This window comes from Camelus dromedarius, chromosome 31, assembly GCF_036321535.1.
Source record: "Camelus dromedarius isolate mCamDro1 chromosome 31, mCamDro1.pat, whole genome shotgun sequence".
Lineage (NCBI taxonomy): Eukaryota > Metazoa > Chordata > Mammalia > Artiodactyla > Camelidae > Camelus > Camelus dromedarius.
This window is the reverse complement of record NC_087466.1, coordinates 19,198,761-19,224,829: the sequence shown is the minus strand read 5'-3', so window position 1 is coordinate 19,224,829 and position 26,069 is coordinate 19,198,761. Positions and strand designations below refer to the sequence as shown.

The following is a 26,069-nucleotide window of genomic DNA, read 5'->3' as shown; positions in this document are numbered from 1 at the left end:
ATGAGTATATACCTGCAACTATGAAATGCTCTGTCAGCGTTTCAGGGGTTGAGAAACATACCTGAAAGTAGTGGTATCTGAACCACACGCTGCCACGCTTTGCTGAAGTAGGGGACCTGTGGAAATAAGGGTATTAAAGAAGTAAAGAATGTCTCGGATCTTATGAACTCTATTTTGTGGTCACAGAACAGTATACACTTGGAGCTCACGTTTTTGATGCTAAGACCAAAACCGTAAATTGATATTTCTCTGCTCTTAATGTTTAAAATTCTTGGATAACTTTCTTCCTAGCTATATTTCAGGATGTTAACATTCAGTCCTGGCTGATTCCTTCTTCTCATCGTTGTTATCATTATTTGCTCTGCAGCATACACTTCATTATTTTTATTTTTAAACTGAAGTATGGTTGATTTATCATAGTGTATTCGTTTCAGGTGTATAGCATAGTGGTTCAGTATTTTTATAGATTATACTCCATTAAAAGTCATTACAAGACAATGGCTACAATTCCCTGTGCTACACAGTATATCCTTGTTGTTTACTTGTTTTATGTATAGTAGTTTGTACCTCTTTATCCCTTACCCCTAATTTGCCCCTCTCCCCTCTTCCATCTGCCCTTTGGTAACCACTAGTTTATTTTCTAGTGGTCTGTGAGTCTATTTCTGTTTTGCATATACACTCATTTGTATTATTTTTTAGATTCCACATATAAGTAATATCATATAGTATTTGTCTTTGTCTGACTTATATCACTAAGCATAATATTCTCTAGGTCTACCCATGTTGCTGTAAATGGCAGAATTTCATTCTTTTTATGGCTGAGTAATACTCCCTTGTGTATGTGTTTGTGTGTGTCTTCTTTTTCCATTCGTCTGTTGATGGGCATTTGGGTTGCTTCCATATCTTGGCTACTGTAAATCGTGCTGCTATGAACACTGAAGTGCATGTATCTTTTCATGATTCATTATTGTTCCACTTGGGAAAAGTGTCAGAACCCAAATCAGAAAACAAAATTTATACTAAATCTATTATGTGCCAGGAATTGTGCTAGGATCATAGGAAAGAGGTAAGGAGAGAAAGAATTTCAATAAATGAATAAGGCAACATGTACATTTCCATCAGTAGAGGAGTGGTCAAATAACTCATGACACATTTTATTCCATATTTTGGAGAATAATTAAGAGTTAAAAATACTGAGTGCTCACTTTGGCAGCACATATATTAAAATTGGAACAATACAGAGATTAGCATGGTCCCTGCATAGGGATGACACACATATTCGTGAAGCGTTCCATATTTTCATTGGTTCTGATGTCAAAAAAAATTATCAGAAGACATACAACAAAAGTTAACAACTGTTAATTCTGGGTGGTGAAAAGCTGGGTGATTATTACCTAGTTCTTTGTACTTTTCTGTATCATCTCTCATTTCCGCAAAACAGAAAGTATAATTTAAGAAGAAGAAAAAAATTAGATATCTTAAAAGGTTAAATAGTTATCCTAAGACCCAACAATCCCACTCCTAGGTAAACACTCAAGAGAAACAAAAACATATGTCCACATAAAAACTTGTACACGAATGTTCACAGAGCAGCATTACTCATAATAATCAAAAAGCGGGAGAAACCCAACTATCCATCAGCTGAAGAATGGACAAATAAAATGTGGTCTATCCATATAATGGAACATTATTCAGCAATAGAAAGGAATGATGTACTGATACCTGCTATAATGTAGCTGAACCTAAAAAACTTTATAAGTGAAAGGACAAAAGGCTACATGTTATATGATTCCATTGATATGAAATGTCCAGAATAGAGAAATCCATAGAGACAGAAAGTTGATTAGTGGTTACCAGGGGCTGGGGCAGGGTGGGTAATGAATGATTTACTAGTGGACACAGGATATATTTTTGGAATGAAGAAAATGTTCTAGAATTAGATAATGGTGATGGTAACACACTTTGTGAATATACTAAAAGCCACTTAATTGTACGCTTTAAAAGGGTAAATTTTACATGCAAATTATATTTTAATAACAAAAAAGATAAATCTGTATGTGCTGATATGAAACAATCTTCAAGACTTGTTCATATACCGTTGTTACTATGGGAAAAAAAGACTTTAGAATGTGACTGCATTTATAGGTACAAAAATGAATATATACACACATAATGCACACTTTATGACACATATACATGTACACACCTGATTATAATAGGAAAGCTCTAGAAGAAAACATAAATTATAAACAGTAATTACTTCTGGGGAGATAAGCATGAAAAAGCAAAATGGTAAAAGAAAATGTTCATGTTTTACTCAGCATATTTCTATACTGTTCTAATTACTTAAACTAAGAATGAATTATATAATTCTATTATATACATTACACTATATATACATATATATAGTGATTATGTATGTGAACAACATGTGAGATTTAAAAAAGATGAGTAAGATAGGGTCTCTGACTTTAAGGCTCTTCAGAGTCCAAGAGGGGCAGCTGAAAGTTTTAATTACACCATGATCAGCGTTACAGTTGAGCCAAAGTGTTTCAAGGGCATAAATGAAGATATGAAGCATGAGGCCTGGAGAACTGGGGAAAGTAATGTCTTGGTAGAGGTGCCGTCAGAGCTGTGTATTCCAGGTCCAGGCACCATATTAATGGAACAGCATCCAGCAGCTTCACTGAGGAGCTGACTACTTAATCCAGTGTACCCAGAGGTCACAAGGCCAGCGAGTATAAAGATTAAATTCCATGAAATCTACTTTAGAAAAGTACATACCTGCCATAAAGGATGGATGCTAGAAATGGCTGTTAAAACCTTCCTTAGGTAAGGAATCTGAAAAAATAAAACACAAATGTTCTGAAGATCACCAAGATGGAAAATTCCAGTGTGAAATATTGGACTCTTAAGCTTTAAAAAGGAGTATCAGTAAAATTTATCTTCCATGAGGACCACCAGAGAAGGTAACTTACAAATTCACAAACATCAAAAAAAAGGCCAGGGAACTTCCAGTTGATTCCAGTGAAATTTGTGTCAGTTCTGAGTTTGCATTTTCTCTGGCCTAACACCAAGTTCTTTCAGTTGGGCATGGACCCAGTGAGAGTGAATGTGTTCAGCATACATCAGTTCAATAACAAGTATCAGTGCAAAATGTCTGGGAGATGCTGTGCAAAATCTTTAAAATACACTGCAGTCTAGGGCACTGAATCTTACTTACCATACTGAAGCCAAGAAGCTTTTGTAAGAGTCCATTCCAAAGCGGCAGGTCATAGATTTTGTATTCCAAACAAAGCTCAGTCACCAACCTTACTGCCTGAAGCCGGGGGGAAAAATCATAGTGTTTCACCAGTAAATTAAACCACCTTTGGAAAAGTAGGGCAGCTGAAGACAAAACACTTTTTTTTTTTAAAGCCTACTTGTTTGAGCTTATGGTATTTTTTCAATTCTTTTTTTTTCTTTTTTAAGCAGTCTATTCATTTATTTTGGGGAGGTAATTAGGTTTTTTTGTTTATTTATTTTTAAATGGAGGTACTGGGGATTGAACCCAGGACCTCGTGCATGCTAAGCACGTGCTCTACCACTGAGCTATACCCTCCCCTCAAAATACACTTATCAATCAAAGTGTCTGTTGCCTAATTTCAATGAAGGCCCTCATCTCTCTAGTGAAAGATAAAAAAAAAAAAAAGATTATTCTTTTTCTTTCTTGCTGTTATGGACTCACAAACAACACCTCAGGCTTTCCCTTCCTTTTTAATTCCTGTTCAAAAACAGTCTGCCTGGTGGGCCCACACCCTGCCTGCCCTGGGCTCCAACTGCCTCAGAGACTAAATCCCCGTCGGCAACTAGGAGGGAGAGAAACACCACTCCCTGCACAGGGACAGTCTTCGCCCTGTCTGGATGAGGACTGGCCGGCCTCGGGGAGGAATCAGGAAAGTGCTCTGTCTGGTAGGCAGGGAAGGCTTCAGGCCTCAGGCTTTAAGAGAGAGAGGTAAGGGGGCTTCCAAGGTGCCTTGTCACCTGCCAGGACAGGAAAGCAGGAAAGCCCTCGGAGCAGTAGACCTGCTCAGGAATGAAGAGCTTCTCCGGTTTTGTCCTTCAGCAGTCTGAGTGGTGGCAGGTGGCTGAGTGAACACAGCAGCGTCTGAGAAGACGGAGGCCCCCACTGTCGGGTGACCTGGTGTACGTACCATGGGTTCATGGCTGTGGTTCTTCCATAGACCCTTGATCATCCCTTCTTTAGGACTGTTGCAAAACAATTCATACGTGATGGGGATATTCAAGGTCTCAAATGATGCCAGAAAAGTTACAGATTTCAAATAAGATCTGGAAAACAGGCATGTGTGGGAATCATCCTCAGAGGCCACATTTACGATAAAAGCCGTCACTTGGAAATACTTGGGCCAGTTTGTTATTAAATGTCTATTTTAGGCTTCCAAATTTAGTCATGGAATATTATTAGAAAGAAATCAGTTTGAGCAAGATGAAGGAAATGTTCAGTTTCTAAATGTTTCGAAGAATCAAGGGAAATAAGACGTTCTTAAAGGCCTGTTCCCTCTTTGCCAGACGCTGAGGGCACTCGAGGCAACAGAAACACGTGGACACGGCCCGTTACTAACACGCTCTTCCGAACTAAGGGGCTTCAAATGTTATGCTTCCAAAGAATGATCTGTTTCCTGTTCTTAATACAATTTTAAAATCCCGCTTACCTCACTTCTTCAATGGGTTTTTTGAAGAGAGATTCTATGGTTTCCTTGTCGGCCAAATAGAGGAGGCACTGCAGAGCCCGTGTTCTGTGGGCGAAAGTGAGCTGGCGCACGCCTAGCGTCTGCAAGACCAGAGAAGGTTTGGAGAGCTGCGCATGTGTTCAAGTTGGGTAACTGAGTTTCAATCTAGGTGACGTGAACCACTTCAGTTTTTAAAAACTCACAGTCCATCTCTGCCCTTAGGGAGTCAGTGGTCCTCAAAGTGTGTTCCAAGGACCCCTGCGTGGAGTGGGTGGGGGGTTCCTCGCACTCTTTCAGAAAGAAAATGGTCAAAACCTTGTACTCATACTATGGTGGTATCTGCCTTTGACACCACGTTAACGTCTGCACTGACTGTGCAGAAGCACTGGAGGGTGAACGGCAGGAACACCTGACTGCCGGGGCAGCCACTGCATGCTTCACGTCAGCAGTACTGAAAGTAAGGGACGTCCACTTAAGACGGTTCTTGATGAAGCCGTAAAGATTCATTTTAATAAGCCTCAACTCCTGAGGATACTACTATGAATTCACATTTGAATACGTGTTAATTATTAATTAATCAGAATGTATTCATTAACGTTCCGTGTGACAGAATGGGACATACATGTAAAGCACACCGCGGGGCAATGGGTGTTTCAGGGAAAGGCGCTTGTGTGACCGAGCTGGGAGCTGGCCAGGCACTTCTCACAGAACTCTGTCCTCACTGGAAAGAATGACTGTCAGATAAACTAACATGCAGAAAAAAACAAGGGATTTTTTGCACCCTTGCTGGCAAGGACATACAGCCAGCATCTCAGCCTTTGCCCCTTTCTTCCTTCTGTCCTGTCTACACCTTTCTTCTCCAGCTGCCGCAGGGAGCTTTCCTATATGCAAAAGCCTGAAGGCCAAAGAGGCTGCGGCTGCCTTCAGGGAACTCGGAGAGTTTGGTCTAGCAAGAGTTTAGTGAGGAGGGCAGGTGAGACAGGTCATGCAGGGTGGAGCCTTCCCAGGCCAGCTGGTCTGGGCTCCTGGTGTTAGGAATGCCGCCCGGCCAGGGCGTTAAAGCAGCGAATGTGGGTAACCCGTGGGAACTGCTGACTCGGTGTACAAAGGAGGATGTTTCAGAAGCCAGCACTCAGTGGGGCTCAGCAGATAACACAACCCTCGTTTATAGGGTGAGACATACTTGGAGTAAGTAAATAAGTGAGCACTATCTTAATCATCTGTCAATGAAATCAAACACAGTAAAACTGCAGGGAAAAAAATGTTAAGCTGAGATGCAAAGATGAGTCTTGACTAAGTTTCTAGGGCTTACGGTTGTAGCTGAGGTTGCAAATACAAACAGCATTCTTGAACTATAATCAATCGGACGAGACAGAAGGAGATACAAGACTCTGAAAAAAAAAAAAAGTTTAACTACATTTAGGTTTTAATTTACGAGTGGTAGACCAGCAGAACAAGACAGCTGTTTTACTGCACATAGAAAAAGTCATTAGGCATTCCAAATAGGCTGAAAGGTTTATGAGTCAAGGATATTTTTACTTTCCCCCTTAAAGGATACTTAATTTTTTCTTGAGTTTCTTCATAGGTAAAGAAGAGAAGAATAACAAATGTCAGGCCTCAGTCTTCTCATCTATAAAGTGGCTAGTCAACCTCTGATCATTTAAATTCTCTCTAGTTAAGAAATTACTACAAACCACGGCTGCAAAGTACACTGAATACTGCACATGGAAACTTCTGTGTTAGTTGAAGGACCTTGGTAGCGGCACATTTCAACCTCTGGACTCAGGGCTGACTGGCCCGCTCTGGAGAAGGGCGAGATGGAGCAGGTGTACTGGAAGAGTGTGGGGGAGCCTCCAGCGGGAAAAGCTAGGAAGTTACGAGGTTGGCCTGAAGTACCCTTTGGGATCTCCTTCTTGGGCTATTTTCTCTTTCTCTCTCCTCCTGAACTGTTTCCCTCTAAGCCCTTCCAGGGGGCTGGTTCAGTGAGATGCCCCAGGTGCTACCTCTTGCTTAGACAAAGGTGTCCCTGCCCTTAAAAGACAGGGCAAGGAAGAGGGGCTGCCCAGAGGAAAGGAGGGCATGGAGGGGGTACGAGGCCAGTTCTGCCCAAACCAGGAGAAATTCTTTTCCAGGGTTTATCTTTCCATTTCCTCTCTGACTATCCGATCTCCAGGGCCGATGCAGGGTATAGTTTCATGAGTGACCTGACCTGCTTTTGGTCTAGGCTGGGATGGCAAAAAGCTGGCATGTGCGCCACCACCCCCTCTCCCATGCCTATGGCAAGCATCATTAATGGATTACCACTTTCTTTTTGATGGGAGCACAGACTGTCTTCTCAAGAGCAAGCCACGACCCAATCAAACTTGGCACAGTACGTGAGGCTAATGTGCCTTTCTTGGTCTCAGTCTTGGGTTAGAAGGGAAAAAGGAAATCCCAGTGGCCCTTATCTGAACCAGCCTGGCTCGCCAGGGAGAGGGAACACATAGGGGTCCGGGGCCAGAGTCCTAGCTAATAGAAGGGTTTTCCTTTGCTTGAGGTACATTCTCTACTAAAGATGTTCTAGCAGGAACTCACTGAGGGTTCAAAAGTTCTGGATCTTGGTTGTTTCTTGTTTTTCCACTAGAGATACTTAAACACACTCACGGTCATATATCAACGAACTGATTCTTCTCAGAGGTTCTGCTCTAAGTTATAGCAAGAAAGTCTTTTCAAAACCAACCTCTGACACATTAGTTGGTAAGATTCCTACTGGGCAGCAGGATGTGGACAATTGTAAGTAAAGGAAGAATACCTTTGTAGTGCTTCATCTTCTTGAAGTTCAAATAATTCTGACGATTTCTTTGAAATAGTAGGAAAAAAAAGTTAAAAACTAAATAAAGTTGACTGACTACATAAGCTTAAGAAAGTCTATTAGATGAAAAACCTAATATACAAAATTACGTTTACAGACAAGAAATTACATTGTAATTCATTACTTTATGAGAAGGTTCTTGCTTAGTAAATAGGTTTACAGACATTTATTCAGTCAACAAACATTTACTGAGCACTTACTATGTGCCAGGCATGATTCTGGCATGTGGGTTGGCTGAGTGTATAAAACAAATATTCCTGTCCTCCTGGAGCTTATGTTCATTGGACAATTTTAAAAAGGAAGGGCTCCATGAATTTTAAATAAGTTGTCCATTAATTGAGTATATATTTATTGGGACTTACAAAGCAATGCCTTAGGTGCTATATGTACAGACAGTTCTTGGTCTCAAGGGACTTTGTTTACTCCTCCAAATTTACGTATAAGTTAAAACATGCTGGCTTCTGAGTCAACTACAGATTCTACATGGCCTAGATATGCTTGCAACTTCTCTGTTTCTATTGATACACAGTCCTTGCTCTTGGTAAATACTCAAAAAATGCTCGTTAAGTTGAATGCAAAGTGACACAAACACTACTAGTTAAAAATCTAACGTCATGTCACTTATGCTATTTGTTTACAAACTGACTTTATTTTTCAAGGCTATCTGCTTAGGTGGATAGAAGAAACATAGAACCTCCCTAATTAAGTTCTGCCTGAAAACTCAATGCAGTGCCTGAAACAGTGCAGAAAATCCTGCATTTGGATTGCTGAATCCCATCATAAATTTAGATGTTAATGGCATTATTTCTAAAAAAAAACTGACATTATGTGCCTCCCTATGTGACACACTGAAAAGAACACATTACCTATAGAGTACTGTTACCAAAAATGCACAACCTGAATCTAATCATGAGAAACATAGTAAACCCAGAATGAGACATCTTACAAACCCAATGGACTGCACCCTTCAAAAATGTCAAGGTCCAAACACAGATAAAATGGATTCAAGTAAGAATCATTAAGAAATGCTAAACTAGGGCATACGTGTGGTGCAGGGAGGACTTTGAAGAGGAACAGGATACTATATTGTCTCAAAATATCCCCCCTGGTAATTATAAAAGGAAATAGAGTAACTATGTAGTAGAGAAATAGACAATAGCTTAACCAAGTTCTCTAAGTTAACGTTTCCCTATTAGGGTCAAGGGACATGATGTGCCTCCATATGTCACACCCTGAGAAGGACAGAGGATCGCTCAGGGGATACTCTGGCCAAAATGCATAATTCCAATCTTATCACGAGGACAGGGACAAGCCCAAAATGAGGAGGGGCTGATAAAATAACAGGCCTACGCTGTTAAAAAATGTCAGTGTTATGAAAGACAAAGAAAAGTTATCGAACTATTCTACAGTAAGAGAGACTGGAGATTTAACAAATATTTGCAAAACAATCCTGGACTAGATCCCGGTCCCAGAGGAAAAAATTGCTATAAAGAATGTTATTGGCACAACTGGTTAAACTACAACATGGACCATAAATTTAAATACATATTATAAATGTATCAATATTAAATTATCTGATTTTGATAATTATACTATAGTTAAGTAAGAGAAGATCCTTGTTCTTAGTAAATATGTAATTATTAAGGAGTATAAAGGGGCAGGACACATGTAATTTACTCTCAAATGGTTCAGAAAAACGTGATGGGTCAGGGGGAGGGTACAGCTCAGTGGTCGAGTGCATGCTTAAGGTCCTGGGTTCAATCCCCCAATACCTCCTCTAAAAATTAATAAAGAAATACACCTAATAACCCACCCCACCAAAAAAAAGGAAAAAAAAAAAGAAAAGAAAAGAAAAACATTATGAGTATATATACCATAGGGAGAGTGATGAAACAAATGTGGCAAAGTGTTAAAAACTGATAGATGTGGGTGAAGGAGATATACAGGGAATTTGTTTATACTATTCTGGCAATTTCTCTGTATCTCAAAAATTAATGAAAAAAATAACCACATGAACCTGAGTCTAAGAATAGGCCATTTCTTTTATATAAGAATTCGTCTGGCATCATCAATTAAAAAGTAGAACAGCTGCAAAACAACATTTAAAGGAAAAGAAAAAGTAAACAACCCCATTAAAACTCATCAGGTAACAGAAGGTATTAAAATGCTCAATGTTCCTTCTAAGATTTTGTGCCCTAATTAGAAGTTCTATCAGTGTGGGACGAAATGAGCAGCTTTTGAGAAGAGGCCATGAGCTCCCAATCAACAGCAGACCCTCCCAGAGTGAGGACTTACTTCACCAGGTTTGGTGGACGGGCACAGCCATTTTTCCAACAGCATGTCCCAGACTTTCTCCAAATTAATTTCATTGACTTCGGCTATTTCTTTAGCGGCTGCGTGAATATCTAAGATATTCAAGATAAAGAATTAAAAAAAAAAAAAAAAAAAGAAAAATTCAAGTTTTCAATGCAAGATACTCCGGGGAACCAAAAGGATAGTTCTCTTTGGACAAAAAGATAAAAAGGGCTTTGCCCTCACCGGGATAATCTTTGCCAGATGGATTCTGAATTCTGTGATTTATGCTGGGATGTTCGTACAGACTGACGATGAGATGTGCTGGTTTTCCAATTGCTCTTAAATACTCTGCAGTGTTCAGCTTGTGGGCTATGAGCACAGCTTCAGTGCCGGATCGCCGGTACTGGATGTGAAGCTTCTTCAACAGAGCTTCAGCTTTTTCACGTGTTTCATCCTGTTAAAACATTCCAATCAAAACGAAAATCTTGTTTTCTAAATCTCAGCTGAGACTAAGAACCCATCTTTATCAAACAAGGTCCCTGCCTGACTTAGTTACATCCTTAAGTATCTATACAAAACCTCATCTTCTTTCTCCATTTTAGGCATCTAAACCTTGAAGACACCCACTGCCAGAGCATGATGAGAAGGGATGCTAGGAGAGCACAACTTAAATTAAAAAGAAAGAGGACTCTGCACCCCAATGTTCATAGCAGCACTATGTACAACAGCTAAGACATGGAAGCAACTTAAGTGCCCATTGACAGATGAATAGATAAACTAGATGTGATATACATACACAATGGAATACTACTCAGCCACAAAAATGAATGAAATCTTGCCGTTTGCAACAACATGGATAAACCAGATATAGAGAACAAACTAGTATTCACCAGTGGGAAGAGGGAAGGTGGGAGGGCAAGATGGTAACGGAATAAGAGGTACAAACTACTACGTCTAAAACAAATTAGCTACAAGGATATACTGTATAGCACAGGGAATGTAGCCAGTATTTTATAAAAACTTTAAATGGAGTATAATCTATAAACTGTGAATCACTATGTTGTATACCTGAAGCTAATATGATATTGTTAATGAACCATACTTCAATTAAAAGGAAAATAAAGGAAAGAGAAAAGAAAGAGGAGCCTTCAATCTTAAAATTCAGGCACACCTGAGATGGGATGTTCTGTAGCCACCTCTCAGCTAAATACAGGCAGAATTTCAAACTGGACATCTTGAAGGAACCTAAACAGATAAAGAAAAGATTTATAAGCAAATCTGAATCCTTCTAAGAGAAAGTATTTTAGTCAAATTATCCACTTTTCAAAAAATTATAAAAACGCACATTCATAGTAAAAGACAATTTAAACAGGACAAAAAGAAACAAAAGCCCAGAGGCCCTCCTCTTCAGCTCTGTTCCGATTCCCTAGATCCTTATATTCCATGCACACACGTGCGTGCACAAGCTTTCTAACCCAGATAGGATAAGATCATATGCACAGTAAAATCTGCTGTTCTAAGATAATATATATCTTGGATGTCTTTTCAAATCAATGATGTGGTATTCCATCCTAAGAATAGGTTTTTTAATTTTTTTAACCAGTTCCCAACAAACAAGCATTTTAAAAAAGTTACTTTCAATTTTTGTTACAACCAAAAACATGGCAATAAGTGCCTGTGTTTGTGCACTGGTTTGGTCACGTGACAATACTAAGGCTTCATTATAGAAAATACATATGGCTGGGTGGGAGGAAGTGTTAATCACTTCACCTTCCAGCTGGACAACGCCAGTACCCCTGCGCCCCAAGCAAGCAGCACGGAAACTTGCTTACTTCACTGGGGCCCCTTTCACACTCAGCAATGCCGCAGGGGAGGGGAGGGGGCGGGGCACCCACATTTTTAAGCTATCACATTGCTTCTCCTTAGAGATACAAAAGGAGTACTTTTTTTTTTTATTACAAGTTCCAAAAACCACACAGCTGACGATTTTAAGCCAAATTAAAGGAAGAATCCATACCTTCTGGGACATCCTGGGCCAGACTGATGGCAATGGCGACAGCCCACTCTGGGTTAACTATAGACAACAAGTAGGACTCAATGGTCTGAGTGATCTTCGTTACCTCCTTGTTAATCAGGGTCGAGGATTTAGCTTGTGTTAACTTCAGAAGCTTTGGCTTCAGTTTTTTTTCAAAGACGTGTTTGGCTGTAGACACGTACAGGGTGTCCAAAGAGAACTTCCAAGGAAGGAAAAGAAAAGTGAAAGCTGACTTACATGTTTGCCTTTAAGGGTTTTACATGAAAGCAGCCTAAAAGCCTTCTTCATGGGATCTGAATGAATTACAGGATAAAGGTATAACTTACAAAGTTTGAACCCATTACCTTCATTAATTTAGAAATTAAGAGCAATGTTGGGAAGGATTCTTCACTGAGTTCTGTAGCTAGAAAGGAAACAAAGACAGTATGATTTATCTAAGAAAAAGATTTTGGCTATTCAGTACCATTCATAAGAAGTCAACGAACGTACAGAGAATTTTCCAAAAGTTCTGTGCTGTGCCGAAGAATATTAGGTGAAAGGGCAGTCTAGTTTGGGCAGCTGATGGCAAAGTTATTACGTGCTCCAGCAAATACTGGTATTCTAGGTCCACTGGAGGAGAAAGTCTTCTGTATGACTTCAAGTGTTTCAGAAGACTCAACGCCTATATTAAAAATAAGAAAGTATTTTCCTGTGAGATTAAACCAATCGCTAAGAGTTTTAAAAGCACCTAATTCTATACTGTCATAGGATTCTATTCCTGGGACGGTATCATTCTCATAAAGATGATCAAAACCTTTTGTAGTTTTACCTTTAATGCAATTCTTCTCAACTATAACGCTTGTGATCATTAAAGAAATTACACTAGGAGAAACCAGTGGAACCCTGTTGTTGGTAAGATGTTTTGTAAACAAGAGTTTGGAAGTTCTCTGTGCTCGCTTCAAATAGTTTAAGAGCAATCTCAAAATATTTGATTTCACTTTAACCACATAGGCAGTAGATCTAAAATTAACCCTCTAAATCCCTTTCCTATCTTAAGTATATATCTTATATTTTGGGGGCTTGCATAACTTTTGGAATCACCCCATTTTCTCTTAATTTTAAAAATCCAATTTAAAAAGATATTAAAAACTCCTATGACCAAAATTTGGAAACGACTAATAAGTTATTGAAAGCACTGAAACAGAATTGAGTCTGGACCTACCTACTAGTCTAGAAGGCTGAACCTGACTCTGGGTCCCACATACTTCGAGTTTTTTTGCCAGATGACAAATAAAAATCTTATTACTTCTTTTTTTTTAAACAAAAGGAAATAGAGTAAAAAATGTACAGTTTAAAGGGAACTCAGAGGACATTCCGGAAAGACATGAGGTAACTGTAATGTTTTAACGATCCAAATGCAAACATAAATTTAAAACCTGTATTTGTTATTTATACCTGATTAATATTAATGTTGGTTATCTTTTCATCAGCTCTTTCGATAACTTTCAGGACAACTTCAATCATTTCATAATCATAGGGGTCCAACTGCATAAACACAAAAACATATCAAAACTGGAGAAGACATTGCCAGGCTGGTCAATGGTTTTATTCAGTTACATTCATCAGCACAGATTACGAATGTAACATCTCAGTGCACTACAATATTAAATTAGATTATTCTTTAACAATCTAAATTTAGCTCAAATCTAAAATTAGCTCTACTAGAATAAACATACATGCTTTAAAATGTCTCAAAAGCTATTTCTTAAAAAAGCTGCACGAGGCAATGTTGTTTGAATGAAGAAAAATGTTCTTAAGGTACTAAAAACATAGAAAGACAAACAATAAAATTTCATAATTTTATAAGGTTTTTAAATTAAAATTCTATTTCTTCCTTTTATGATGGGAAAATATGAATAGGAGAGAACTGACTTCTTCCTGGAAATGATGTTAACTAAAAGTGTGGGTCTCCAAGCAAAACCTTTTCAAAGGATTTCATTCCAGCTATAACCATATAGTAAGATGCAAGAACTAGCTGGGTGGCATCTATACACATTTAAAAAAAGAAAGGAAGGATTCTCTTTGTTCTCTGTTTCTGCCCACACACCGTTACTTTTCTTTTTTTTTTTATGTTTTAAATGCCAACTAAATTCACAAGAATAAGAACACTGAACAAAGCAGGAAGATGATCTCTATAGCACCTAGAAGTTTTGAGCAAGTCTATATAATTTCTGACTGAATTACAGACAAAACATAACACTAAAGCATTTCTTGTAGTCTTATAATTTTATTTCCTCTTCCATCCATATTCACTCCTCCACCAAACTACCCCTTGACCTAAAAGTTCCAATTCGCAGAATATCTCCTAAAAAAAAAAATAATCAGACAACAGGGCAAATATGTATGTATGAAAATATTCATTGTAACAGCTTACAATAACAAAATTTACAAACAACTTAAATGTCCATCCATAAAGGCCTGGTTAAATATAGGATGTTTCATCTATACAGTGGAATAATAACCTACATGTCTGCTAAAAATGAGACAGATGGACATGTATTGACATGTAAAGACAATTATGTTAAATGAAAAAAGAGACTAACTGGATAGTTTATATAGTCCAAAATATTCACCAAACTATTAACATTTTTACCTATGAGAGTGGGGTTACAGGGAAATTTCACTTTTTGACTTATACCTTCCCCTCTAGTTTGATCTCTTTCAAAGAGTATGTGCTATTTTCAAAAATCTGAAGGAGAAAAGGGCTATTCTTATTTTGAAAAAAAAAAAAAAAAAAAAAAAGACAGGAAGACTGCTGTATTAAACTATAATGAAAATACAGAAATCTAAAATTATTTCAAAATTAAAACTTTACAAAAAATACAGGACTCACATTTCCAATTTGTTGCTATACATCTATGATTAAGGGTGGGAGGGGTTGTTTCAACATTCATCTACCTTATGCAGTATTCCACTAAGACTGATGACCAAATCTTTTGTGCTCGTCAATAAAGGAACCATTTCGACGGCCTTGGCCAGGAGTTTGGGATGCTGCTGCTTCGTGGATTCCGCGCGTGCATCTCCCTGGCTCTGGCTGGCATTCGTGTTGTGGAGGAGCGTTTCAATGAACAGCTGAAGAGCCGCATCACAGTCCAACTGAAATGTGCTGAAAAGAGTGTTCAGTTACGCATGAATCTCTCCGACTGTGTGCACTTCCACGCAGACGTTCTCACAGAAAACTTAGGTACGCACCCCCACCGCTGAAATCTAACCCTCTCACTGTCCAGTCTCATAATCAGATCATCTACCTGTCATTGGAGTCACTTATTGCCTTCAAAAAAAAAATCAGATATTCTTGGTGGACAGGTAAATAGCACAATATCTGAGGGAAACTTGTAATAAAATTGAAGACACGTCCTCTAATAGGGCTATTACACTTTTACACACTTCACAAAAAGTAGCAGAGACACACAGGTAAGGATGTCCTGCAACAACTGCTTGTAATATTTAAAAATTGGAAACAATTATTCATCAATAGGGGGCTGGTTAAATAACTTCTTCATACAAAGGGCCACCACATGGTTGAACAGATATAAGCTACATGTACTAATCTGAGAAGACATTTTTATTTTATTAAGTGAATGACACATGCAACAAGATGATGCACAATTCTGTTTTCAATAAGTCTTTTTAAAAATGCATGTTAGTAAGTGCGTAAGGAAAAAAAAAATCAACAATACAAGCCAAACTCTCTTTTAACAGTGATTATCCGAGCGGTGGGATTATGTAGGACTCTAATTTTATTATGTTTCATCTGAATTAGAAAAAGTAGTAAGTACATTTAAAAATTACAAATCAGGTTAGTATAGACAAAGTGACAAATGAAATGCCTTTTAACCCTTATTAATAAGACAGGGATAGTTTAATCTGCTATACAGAATAAGTGAAACATCATGAAAAGCTTTAAGTATAGTAATTTTAAAGTCATTCCTGGAAATTCTAAAGGTCATCTAAATTTATTCAGCGGGACTGCCTGAGGCAAGAGTGTTGCTGTGAAACATACAGATCATCAAAGCCGTGTGAGCACAGCAGCTGGGAAATGAGCCTGACATAATAATAGCTATTTAAATTTCAGAAAAGGATCAATGCCATAAAACAACAGGCAAAAATCGGCCAGGAGTTTGAATTAATAAAGAAGAGCGAGTATGCGTAATCTTATTCTGGATTTGTAGCAGTCCAAACCGAAGGATGGCATAATTTGGTTGTATCAGGGTGCGGGAAAGTCAGTGGTAGTTAAGCTGTGAGCATCCTACGGTCCCTGACTCGCAGGTGCAAATGGTGACAGCCAGGGCCATTACTCCACTCCACACCGTCCGCAGGGACAAGGAACGAGATCTCTGTCTGGTGAGGAAATGCACTGAGAAGCCGCATTATCAAGAATTCAGATTCCACTAATCCGTCACCAACTGGATGAGGCTTGCAGCGCCCTCGGTGTTCTAGAAGCAGTCACTTATCTGACTTTGAGCAGGGCACCTAATATGGGTTTGCCTTCTCAGACATAAATTGGTGAGAATATACAAAAAACTTAATGAGATGATGTGTGTGAAAGCACTTAGTAACTAGTAAGGGACCAGCAAATTGGTTATCGAATTCATCAGATAAGAACATCAGAGATTTATAAATCATTTGATCCTCCTCATCCCAGAAGCTACATCTGCAAATAACATTTAGTTTTAGTTTCTTAAATTCAATTATTTAAAAAAAATTCTCCCTAAATCATACTTTTCACTGATTTTTAAGATTACCTTGCCCCTAAGTTGATCTGATTTAGAAGTTTAATTGTTCAGAAGAATATTCCCAGACCTCCTGATGACAGGAATCATCCAGAGATCCTACTAAGAGCTGATTCCTGCGCCTCAGCCCAGACCTGCTGAGCCAGAACCACCACAGAGGGACCCAGGAAACTAGTTTTAATTAAGTGCCCAAGGTCATGCTTATCATGAGGCAAGCTGGGGAAACACTATACAGGGAATTTAAAAGGTGATATTGTAAGAAAATTTAATCTGGTTCTGGATTTACTTAGTTTGCGGTGAGTAAAAGCAAACATCAGAGGTCTACGGACCACATGTAACTATCACTGTTATTATTGTGTTCTTCCAGGATTACCAGTCTGTTAAGCTAACAACAAAAATACCACTGAAGTCTAAAGAATTACCTGCAATATTCCAGAATGAGGCTTGTGTCCATATCTATATTCTCCACAAGAGCTTTAATGAGGTCTTTCTTGGTGAGAAAATGTTGCCTGAAAACCGGCTGGAAAGAAATCTAGAAATAAAAAGAGCAAAACAAAAACCCTGTTAAACTGAAATGCATCAGAGTAAGGGTGCCTTCGTGACTTGCCTTTTTACTATCCTTTTTTTTATATACAGAGAAACATTATTCTATAGCTCCCTCAGCTTTTACTTTTAATAACTATCACTCTGAAATTTTGGGTATATTTGGCTACAGGCCCAAAAATCTCTCTTAGCCACACTAACCCTCGGCTCTTCATCAGCAAAGTCTGGCAGTTAGCAATAAACAGTCCTATCGCTACACAGGAGCTAGGCTTCAAAACATATACCGTTTCTGCCGTAGTTATATTCCCGATAAGTCAATTATTTGCAAGTAAAGTAAAAATGTTTTACATTCATAGTAAAGAAAATAGGACTTTGTTTTTACAAATTGAAAAATAAGGGCCACTAACTTTTCTCTAGTAGGAGTTCTTGGTGCCTAGTACCCCTGCATATACATTTTAATATTATCCTTCACCAAATAGCACACAGAAAAGCTTGAAGCTGTAGAGTAGGCCTGGAAGAGCTTAAATGTCAATTAATACTGGATGCATTCCTCTAAGTGAGGAAGCTAAGCAGATGAACTGTCAAGCCTCCTGATTTCCTTAAGAATACAGCAAAAAGAAAACGAGGCGAAATGTTCTTATTTCTTTGGAAGCACCAAAGTGTGTACTTAATATAACTAACATTGATGAGTCAGTTTATAGACAATCTCTCCAAAAGTAAAGGATAATGAGGTCTTTGTTTTCTTTTTCTTTTCAAATTGAAGTATAGTCAGTTTACAATGTTGTGTCAATTTCTGGTGTACAGCATAATGTTTCAGTCACACATGTACATACACATGTTCCTTTTCATATTCTTTTTCATCATAGGTTACTACAAGCATATTAAATATAGTTGCCTGTGCTATACAGTATAAACTTATTGTTTATCTATTTTATATACAGTAGTTAATATCTGCAAATTTCGAACTTCAGTTTTATCCCCCTCTCCCCTAGTAACCATGAGTTTGTTTTCTGTGTCTGTGAGTTCATTTCTGTTTTGTAAATAAGTTCATTTGTGTTTTTAAAAATATGGAAAGCTTAACAAATTTGCGTGTCAGCCTTGCACGGGAGCCATGCTAATCTTCTCTGTATTGTCCCAATTTTAGTACACGTGCTGTCGAAGCGAGCACAGGATCTTTGCTTTAAGTCTTCCAGTTCGGTGATGATCGGAATGGGTGAAACTTCATGGCGCTTGAATACTCACACCAAGTTTACCGAGACGAATGCCCCACTGGGCATCAGTACTGAGTTCACAGAACTTAAGCTCCATTTCTATTTCCTGATGGAGACTGGCCAGCTGAGAGCCCACCAGAGATATTGCCTAAAAAATTAAAATAGAATTAAAATTCAAGAGCAAATAGACTATGTTCTCCTACCTTTTATACAAAGCCCAATAATAAAAGCCATAATCCTTCTTTGTAACAGTTGGAATGTTACATATTGCTTTGTACAGGGTCATTACCTATACAACATTTAGGTAATTCGGCTTTTAGTATGAGGCCATGAATTCAGCCTGGATTTCTTGCATTAGAGAAGGCCAAATTTTAGCTATCCTGCAAGTGAAATCCCCACAAGAGGCAAATTTTAAAACAAACATCAAAGAAAAGTTTTGCATCTGTTAAACCTGTCCTACGAAAAAAGAACAGGCTCATAGGCCTAATGTTTCAAATACACTAGAGTTAAGTATAAGCAGTGAGGTTCAGTGGCTGTGTACAGATTTAAGAAATAAAAAATATCATGATTCTCTGGGTGAAGCAATGCTTAGGGCTTGCATATACATTCCCTGGTGCGTCATTAGTCAAGGAAAAGCTGGTAGAAATCACATGAGTTAGCCTGACATTTCTTCTGCTAAATCTTACAGAGCTGGAGGCAAAGCCAACTTTATTTCTTCCCTTAAATCTTTAATATTTCAAGAAACGAAGGTGTGCTTCCTTAGCTCATACCAATATTTTGTCGTAATTCTGCCATGCTTTATCTATGAGCTTCCAGAGATTTTCAAAGACTTCCTTTTGGGGTAAGAGAGTGCAGTACCCCAATGCCAAGTCAAGATCCACCAGGCGACAATTAAATACCTGTGAGAAGAGAGCATGAAGAGAAGCAAATTCTTGGGAGTGGAGCGTATAGCTCAGTGGTAGAGCGCGTGCTTGGTGCACACGAGGTCGTGGGTTCCATCCCCAGTGCCTCCGTTGGGGGGGGGGGGAAGAGAGAAGCAAATTCTTCACAGTCAAAACAGAATTTAGTTTCTAAAGGCTTATTTGTCACTAAATTAAATTATAGCCCCAATGAAAGAACAAGTGTATCATGAAAAACTATTTATAGTAACACTGTTCAAACTTGTTTGCTTAATTTTAATGTCTACACTGTTCAAACTTGTTTGCTTAATTTTAATGTCTTTTGTCACTATTATAAATTTAAGGAAAGCAGCTATCACAAGTTCCCTAGGACACAAAACCCTTACCTTCTCTCCTGCACGACTATTTCATCACTTCTCTTCAAATCCCCAAATCCTCTCCCCTGCCTCACTCTTACCCTCACTGAGAAATCAGAAGCAACCAGGAAAGAGAGAGACAGACAGACAGAAAGAGAGCTCACCAAAAACAAAAACTCACCTTGTGCAATAGCGTTGTGGCAGTCCCCCTGATAAACTTAACGGCTTTCTCTTTCAGTTCAATAACAACATGCTTGGATTTAACTAATGTGGCCTCTCCAAACAACTTTAGAAAAGAACAAAAGAATCTTCAGGCCCACTTCTATGCATCATTTTGAAAATCTTTTCTTAAATATTAAGCAGCTCTGAAAATTCACCACTATATGCAAAAAGTATTGGCATTTAATCTATAAGGACAGAAAGCTGGGGCTTGCTGGGGAATTGGCTGGGAAGGGGCAGGATGGAAATTTTTAAAATGTTCTATATCTTGATTGTGGTGTTGGTAACAAGGTGAATACACTGGCTGATACACCGAAAACATGTGCATTTTAATTTTAAAAGCTATACTTCAATCAAGTTAATTTTAAAAAAATTGACATTTAGTAAATATCAAAAGAGTAATAGAAATGAGTGCAATTTCCTCTGAGACCAGCTTCATGAGCAAGTTATCAACAGGTAGTTTGTCTCCTAGAATCTTTTCAATGACGCTGTCAGGTAATATTTGTAATAATTGTAATAATTGGGGCCACAGTAAAACAAACAGCACAATAAAATAAAACAAATGGCGCAAGAGGACTTACCATTGCAACCAAAAATCTCAGATTACTTTTATTACCTCCTTGAATCTGAGTTTCTTTATTTGCAAAATGGAGACTCTCAGGGTTGTTGTAAAGATTGGGTATGAAAATGTGTCCGAGCACCTGGAACTATACCTGAATCTTCATAGGTGTTCAACAAATGTTGCCTAAATCTGATAGATTATCCATTTCTTTGCTACAGAGCCAAGTAGGAAAATGTGGGCTTCAAATTCCTTTGTCTGGCAGTGCTTTTGTACCTGTATTTATCCAAAGTGAAAGTATTTGTTCTCAAAACTGTACCTTTTCACTCAAACTGGCATTCATGAAGTTTGACATGGAGTGCTGAAGACAGGTACCAAAAGAAGCAACTACAAATCTTAGGGCCAGCTCCCACTGGCTAGATTCTTGAAGGTTCTGAAGCAGGGCGGCGATGGAATTGATAACAGGTAACATAAGGCCGTCTCCTGTGAAATGATAAAAGCATTTTATTTGGGTAAAAGTCATTTTACATTTAGATTTTTTTTTTTAAACAAAGAAGGGTCCTATTTGGAGATTGTTTTCAGGAACAGCCAACTTCTTCAAAGCAGGTAATGGTCACAGAATTGAGTCTCAAAGTCAGTAAATGAGAGAGTTAACACAAGGCTTGATCTAAACCAGAAAAAGTCCACCAGATAATGAAGTACTTTGATTGTAACTTGCCTATTTTGAGATGCCTAAATCATTAGCTGAGGAAAACCACTTCTCTACTTGGAAGACCAAAATTTACGAACAGATTCATAAAAGTTAACACCATAAGCCAAATGACACAGTCTCCTGTCCCTCTGGAAAAGTAACAACGTAACAGTAATAACTAAGTAATTACATTAAGGACACTATGTCAGATTTATATTCAGGATTTCAAGAAATTTCTATATTGGTGTATTTATAAAATCGTAAAACAAAGGTTACACATTTCTGATGTCAAATACCTTCACTGATGGAGCAGTATGGTAAACTTGTAGAATCCAAGGGGTATCTCTTGCCTTCTGTAAAAGAGAACAAATTAAATAACACTAAATAAAATAACTCTTAGAGCACATACTCCCAGAGATACTTAAATATTGTGCAATTATCAAATAATGTTCTAAAGTAAACTGCTGCTTAAAAAAAACCTAAGTATATATACAGAAAAAGACACAGAGAAGTATACATCCAGACCAAGAAACAGAGCACTGCTGTCCTCCAGGAGCCCCACTCTGTCCCATCTCCCCATCAACCCTCCAAGGTAACCACTACCCTGACTTCCAACAGCATAGCCTGTCCTTGTAAGTCACGTAAATGGAATCACATGGGGTGTATTCATTTGTTCAGCATTATGCCTATGAGAGACACATCCCTGCTACCGTGTATGGTTCCAGTTCCAAATCTCCATAGTTTAAATTTGCATGAAGCAGAAACACACAATAAAAAAAAAAAAAAAAAACAAACCACAACCCAAATGAGATTTACCAGCTAGAGGCACAAGTGATGAAATCAATTCATAGATAACAGGGAGCACCATCTGTGACTCGAGAACTATTCCATCTTCACTGAAGAAGTCGCTGTAAGACCACTCTTCATACGGATCTTTATGAGTTCCAAAAGAAGTCTGAATACCAAGTCATACAGAAGACACAGATAAGGACGCTCCAAAACAGACACCCTCTTCACTAAGCAGAATCCAGAATCAGATATATTAGAGCCAAATGCAGTTTTGATGGTCAAATACAGCTATGTAGTCTGTTTCTTCTGGTCTGTGGCTTAGGACAATGCTGCTTTAAATTAAATTGTTACTCTGGACTATGTCCAGAGATACCTTTGAAGCCCAATGTTTCAAAAGACAGTGCTAGTTAAAGCCAATAAATGTGACTAGAAAAGAGAGGTGGTCTTATGCCCTTAAGTAACTCTCTGGCCTAGAATTAGAAGATGCAGGAGCTAGATTCAGTATTTTTATAAACTATGCAAGTGATTTAAAAGTGGTATATAATAGATTGGGCAGGGGTTTTGTTTCAGGAAAAGAAATTCAAAAGCAATTTACCTTCATTAGAATTCCACAGTCATCCATTTGGCACTGTCTGGAAAGCTCTACTGCTGTTAGAGTATATTTACAGAGTTCTAAGGCATCTAGCAGAAAATCTGAAAGAAAATGGAGAAAAATCATTAAACTGATATTTCATGTGTTTAGAATGATGAAAACCACCTTTTAATCATTACCATTCAAAATTCCAAGGAAGGCCTCAAAGTAGAGAAAGCTTTCCACACAGCTTTGACTACCCTAAACAATGGAGTTCAACATTTTTCTTAAGCTTGGCTGGAAAGATCAGATATGGGGAGGGGGTGGGTATAGCTCAGTGGTAAAGCAGGTTCTTAGCATGCACAGGGTCCCAGGTTCAATCCCCAGTACCTCCATTAAGGAAAAAAAAAAACAATCAGATATGGGGACTCAAGGAATTTCACAATCTTCTGAAAGTGAGTATCATCATTAGTCAGAAATGACATCATTAATTTTGGAAATATTTTACAACAGTAATGCCCATCAAGAATCAGTTATAATTTGTCCCTTTGTGAAATGGAGGTAATGATCACTTCTCTCCCTACTGCAATGTCCACCTGTAAGGAGACAGCATTTAGGGGGTAAGTAAAATGAAGCAGAGGATACAAAACCATGTAGATTATGAAGCTTGTCACCTGGACTGCAGATGGTGGCAGCCTGGCATGCTAGATCATGTATCTCAGAAGGAAGATCTAGTCCCGCGGGGGCTGTCATTGGAACGTCATTAGCCAACATTTGACAAAGCTTCTGACACGTCAGGAACAGCAGTTTCCCAGTATCTGCATTGCAGTGATACTTAAACAAGTCTCTTTGGAGGGAAGGAAGTGTTGGAAGTTAGAATACTCATATGAAAAGCAAATGCAGTCGCCGTTATTGGATTAATACGTAACCACCACCACCATTTGAAATGTCTTTAAATGTTTTCATGGTATATAGTACACCTCTCATTTTTTCGTTTTTCAACTTACTGGGGATACTGTTAACTGTTAGAGTGCAATGTGACCTGTACTCACTCAACGGTTAGGTTACCTGACTACACAGTATTAGCTACTTGTCTTCTATGCCACCGCCTTCTGACCCAGGCGTCCAAAATAGGCTCTCATGGTGAGAAATTAAGATATTTCTTCTTACTTACTTCTGTAAGATAAATGCACCCCATTATTCACAGCAGTGCTATTTACAATGGCCAAGACATGGAAATAACCTAAATGTTCATCGATAGATGACTGGATAAAGAAGTTGTAGTGTGTGTCTGTGTATATACATACATAATGGAATACTACTCAGCCATTAAAAAAGAATAAAATAATGCCATTTACAGCAATATGGACGGACCTGCAGATTGTCATTCTAAGTGAGGTAAGCCAGAAAGAGAAAGAAAAATACCATATGGTATCACTTACATGTGGAATCTTAAAAAAAAGACACAAATGAACTTATTTATAAAACAGAAACAGACTCACAGACATAGAAAACAAACTTAAGGTTACCAGGAGGGAAAGGGAGCGGGAAGGGATAAATTGGGAGTTTGAGATTTGCAGATACTAACTATATATAAAATAGACAACAACAAGGCCCTACTGTTTAGCATAGGGAACTATATTCAATACTTTGTAATAGCCAATAATGAAAAAGAATATGAAAGGAATATGTGTATGCATAACTGAAACATTATGCTGTACACCAGAAATTGATACAACATTGTAAACTAACTATACTTCAATAAAATTTTTTTTCTTAAATCCAGGAAAACAAACAAACAAAAGAGAATCACTTCTGTGAAAGTGGAAGTGTCACTGGCCGGATCCTTATTACCGAAGAAATAAATGAAGCCAATGCTCCTCTCTGATGAGCTGTGTGATGTGGGGTTTCTGGAACTCACTTGCATTTTCTCAGAGCTGCTTCCGCATTCCCGTCATGTAAGGCCCTCAAGGTCAGCTCGGCCTCCAGCTCTTGTCTGGACACCTGCAGGGCCAGCGCCTGTCGGTGCAGTTTGGACTCGGTGCTCAGGTTCTTCTCCTTGGCAGTCACAGGCACTGCGGGGTTCCTGGGTTTGTGTTTCACCTGTGCAACTTGGTGAGCTTTAATGTACTGTTCCCGGAGCTCTGCTACCAGGGAACTATTGCTATAATCTTCAAATGGAAGAAAGACCTCAAAGTTCTCCTGCAGCAAAGCAAGCGGGACAAAGCCCCAAGTCCTCTCAGTTTATCTGTGGTTAACAATCATCAGTATGTCTCAAACCTCTCTCTCAAAAGACTACTCCCTCAGAAATTAAGAATTTAAGATTTAGTGTTTCAAACATAACTGTATGACTGTACACCAGAAACTAATGCAACACTGCAAATCAACTATACTTCAATTAAAAAAGAAAAAAGGATCTATATTATATAAAGGTTGGTTTAACCCAGGGTTTTCTCTACCTCGGCACCGCTGACATTTTGGGCCTGGAAATTCTGCTGCGGGGAAGCTCTGAACAGAAGGGAGGGATGAAGTATTAGGTGTGGGCGATTCCACACCAGTGGCTTGAAGAACCCAGCTCTGTTTCTTTCCCAGTTGGCTGTGAACCACAGAGGATGCATGGGAGGATGTCCAGCAGCCTCCCTGACATCTACCCACTAGACCTGGTATAAGGAATATTCCATAAAAGGCAGCATAATAACTATAAATGACTGTGTTTAGATCAAAACCATTGCTTTAAAATACCTGTAATTTTCGAATTAAAGAAAAAAGTAGGAAAGTTAACTTATGCTGACACCTAGGTGCTTTGCACAGAGAAATTTATTGTTTTTAATGGGAGGTCTCAAACTTTTGGATTGTAGCACTCCTTTACACTCTTAAAAATTGAGGATCTCAAAAAAACTTTTAATGGGATATCTAGCAGTATTTACCATATTAGAAATAAACGGAGAACAATTTAAAATACAAGAACATGTGAAAGTGCACATTCCATGAGCTTCAGAGCAGTGATGTTATGAGATTGTGAAACCTCTGAAAAGGCCCTGTACTCTCATGAGAGAATGTGGATGAAAAAACAAATACTTTCTCACTTTTTTCTATAAATATAGTTTTAATTTTATGGACTCCCTGAAAGGGTCTCAGAGACCCTTAGGGTTCCATGGGCTATACTTTGGGAAACAGTGGTCCAATAATCTGTGATAAATTATTTCTTCTTTACACACTTCGGGGTAATACAGTGGAGAGTTAAATCTGCTGTTGTGTTAATTTTAAGTTTTCACAAAGAGATCCTCACATCTACCCAATTTTCTATTTGATGAAACTCATCAGTTAACCCCCTGAAAGCCCTTCTATTGACAAGAACATTTCAGGTGATGAAAAAGTAGATACACTGGTGGTGGTGCTGGCTGTACAAGCTGTGAATGTGGTCAATACCACTGAACTGTGTATTGAAAAATGGTTAAATGGCAAATTTTATACTGTATATGCTTTACCACAATTTAAACAATTAATAATGCAATACACCAAAAACTATTGAATTCTACACTTTAAAT

At 38.4% G+C, this 26,069-nt stretch overlaps 1 protein-coding gene and 3 non-coding genes across 4 annotated transcripts in view; 1 reads left to right on the top strand and 3 right to left on the bottom strand.

The window, feature by feature from the left end:
- KNTC1 (kinetochore associated 1) overlaps positions 1-26,069 on the bottom strand; it is a 64,136-nt gene that overhangs the window by 6,664 nt on the left and 31,403 nt on the right. The window contains exons 34-58 of the mRNA XM_010995908.3: positions 24,443-24,723; positions 23,196-23,368; positions 22,546-22,643; positions 21,978-22,116; positions 21,458-21,514; positions 20,790-20,953; positions 19,874-19,978; positions 19,208-19,336; positions 18,469-18,585; positions 17,106-17,215; positions 14,849-15,056; positions 13,346-13,435; positions 12,401-12,572; positions 12,256-12,314; positions 11,894-12,110; positions 11,048-11,121; positions 10,120-10,330; positions 9,877-9,986; positions 7,522-7,568; positions 6,043-6,121; positions 4,713-4,831; positions 4,194-4,329; positions 3,224-3,319; positions 2,785-2,841; positions 62-116 (exon numbers count right to left, since the gene is read on the bottom strand). Of these exons, the coding sequence (XP_010994210.3) occupies positions 62-116; positions 2,785-2,841; positions 3,224-3,319; positions 4,194-4,329; positions 4,713-4,831; positions 6,043-6,121; positions 7,522-7,568; positions 9,877-9,986; positions 10,120-10,330; positions 11,048-11,121; positions 11,894-12,110; positions 12,256-12,314; positions 12,401-12,572; positions 13,346-13,435; positions 14,849-15,056; positions 17,106-17,215; positions 18,469-18,585; positions 19,208-19,336; positions 19,874-19,978; positions 20,790-20,953; positions 21,458-21,514; positions 21,978-22,116; positions 22,546-22,643; positions 23,196-23,368; positions 24,443-24,723 (3,103 nt within the window). The remainder of the gene's footprint in view (positions 1-61; positions 117-2,784; positions 2,842-3,223; positions 3,320-4,193; positions 4,330-4,712; positions 4,832-6,042; positions 6,122-7,521; positions 7,569-9,876; positions 9,987-10,119; positions 10,331-11,047; positions 11,122-11,893; positions 12,111-12,255; positions 12,315-12,400; positions 12,573-13,345; positions 13,436-14,848; positions 15,057-17,105; positions 17,216-18,468; positions 18,586-19,207; positions 19,337-19,873; positions 19,979-20,789; positions 20,954-21,457; positions 21,515-21,977; positions 22,117-22,545; positions 22,644-23,195; positions 23,369-24,442; positions 24,724-26,069) is intronic.
- LOC116150072 (U6 spliceosomal RNA) lies at positions 1,198-1,301 on the top strand. Its single transcript, XR_004133749.1, has one exon. It is a non-coding gene; the product is annotated as a U6 spliceosomal RNA (small nuclear RNA).
- TRNAA-AGC (transfer RNA alanine (anticodon AGC)) lies at positions 3,530-3,602 on the bottom strand. Its single transcript has one exon. It is a non-coding gene; the product is annotated as a tRNA-Ala (tRNA).
- LOC116150073 (U6 spliceosomal RNA) lies at positions 18,288-18,394 on the bottom strand. Its single transcript, XR_004133750.1, has one exon. It is a non-coding gene; the product is annotated as a U6 spliceosomal RNA (small nuclear RNA).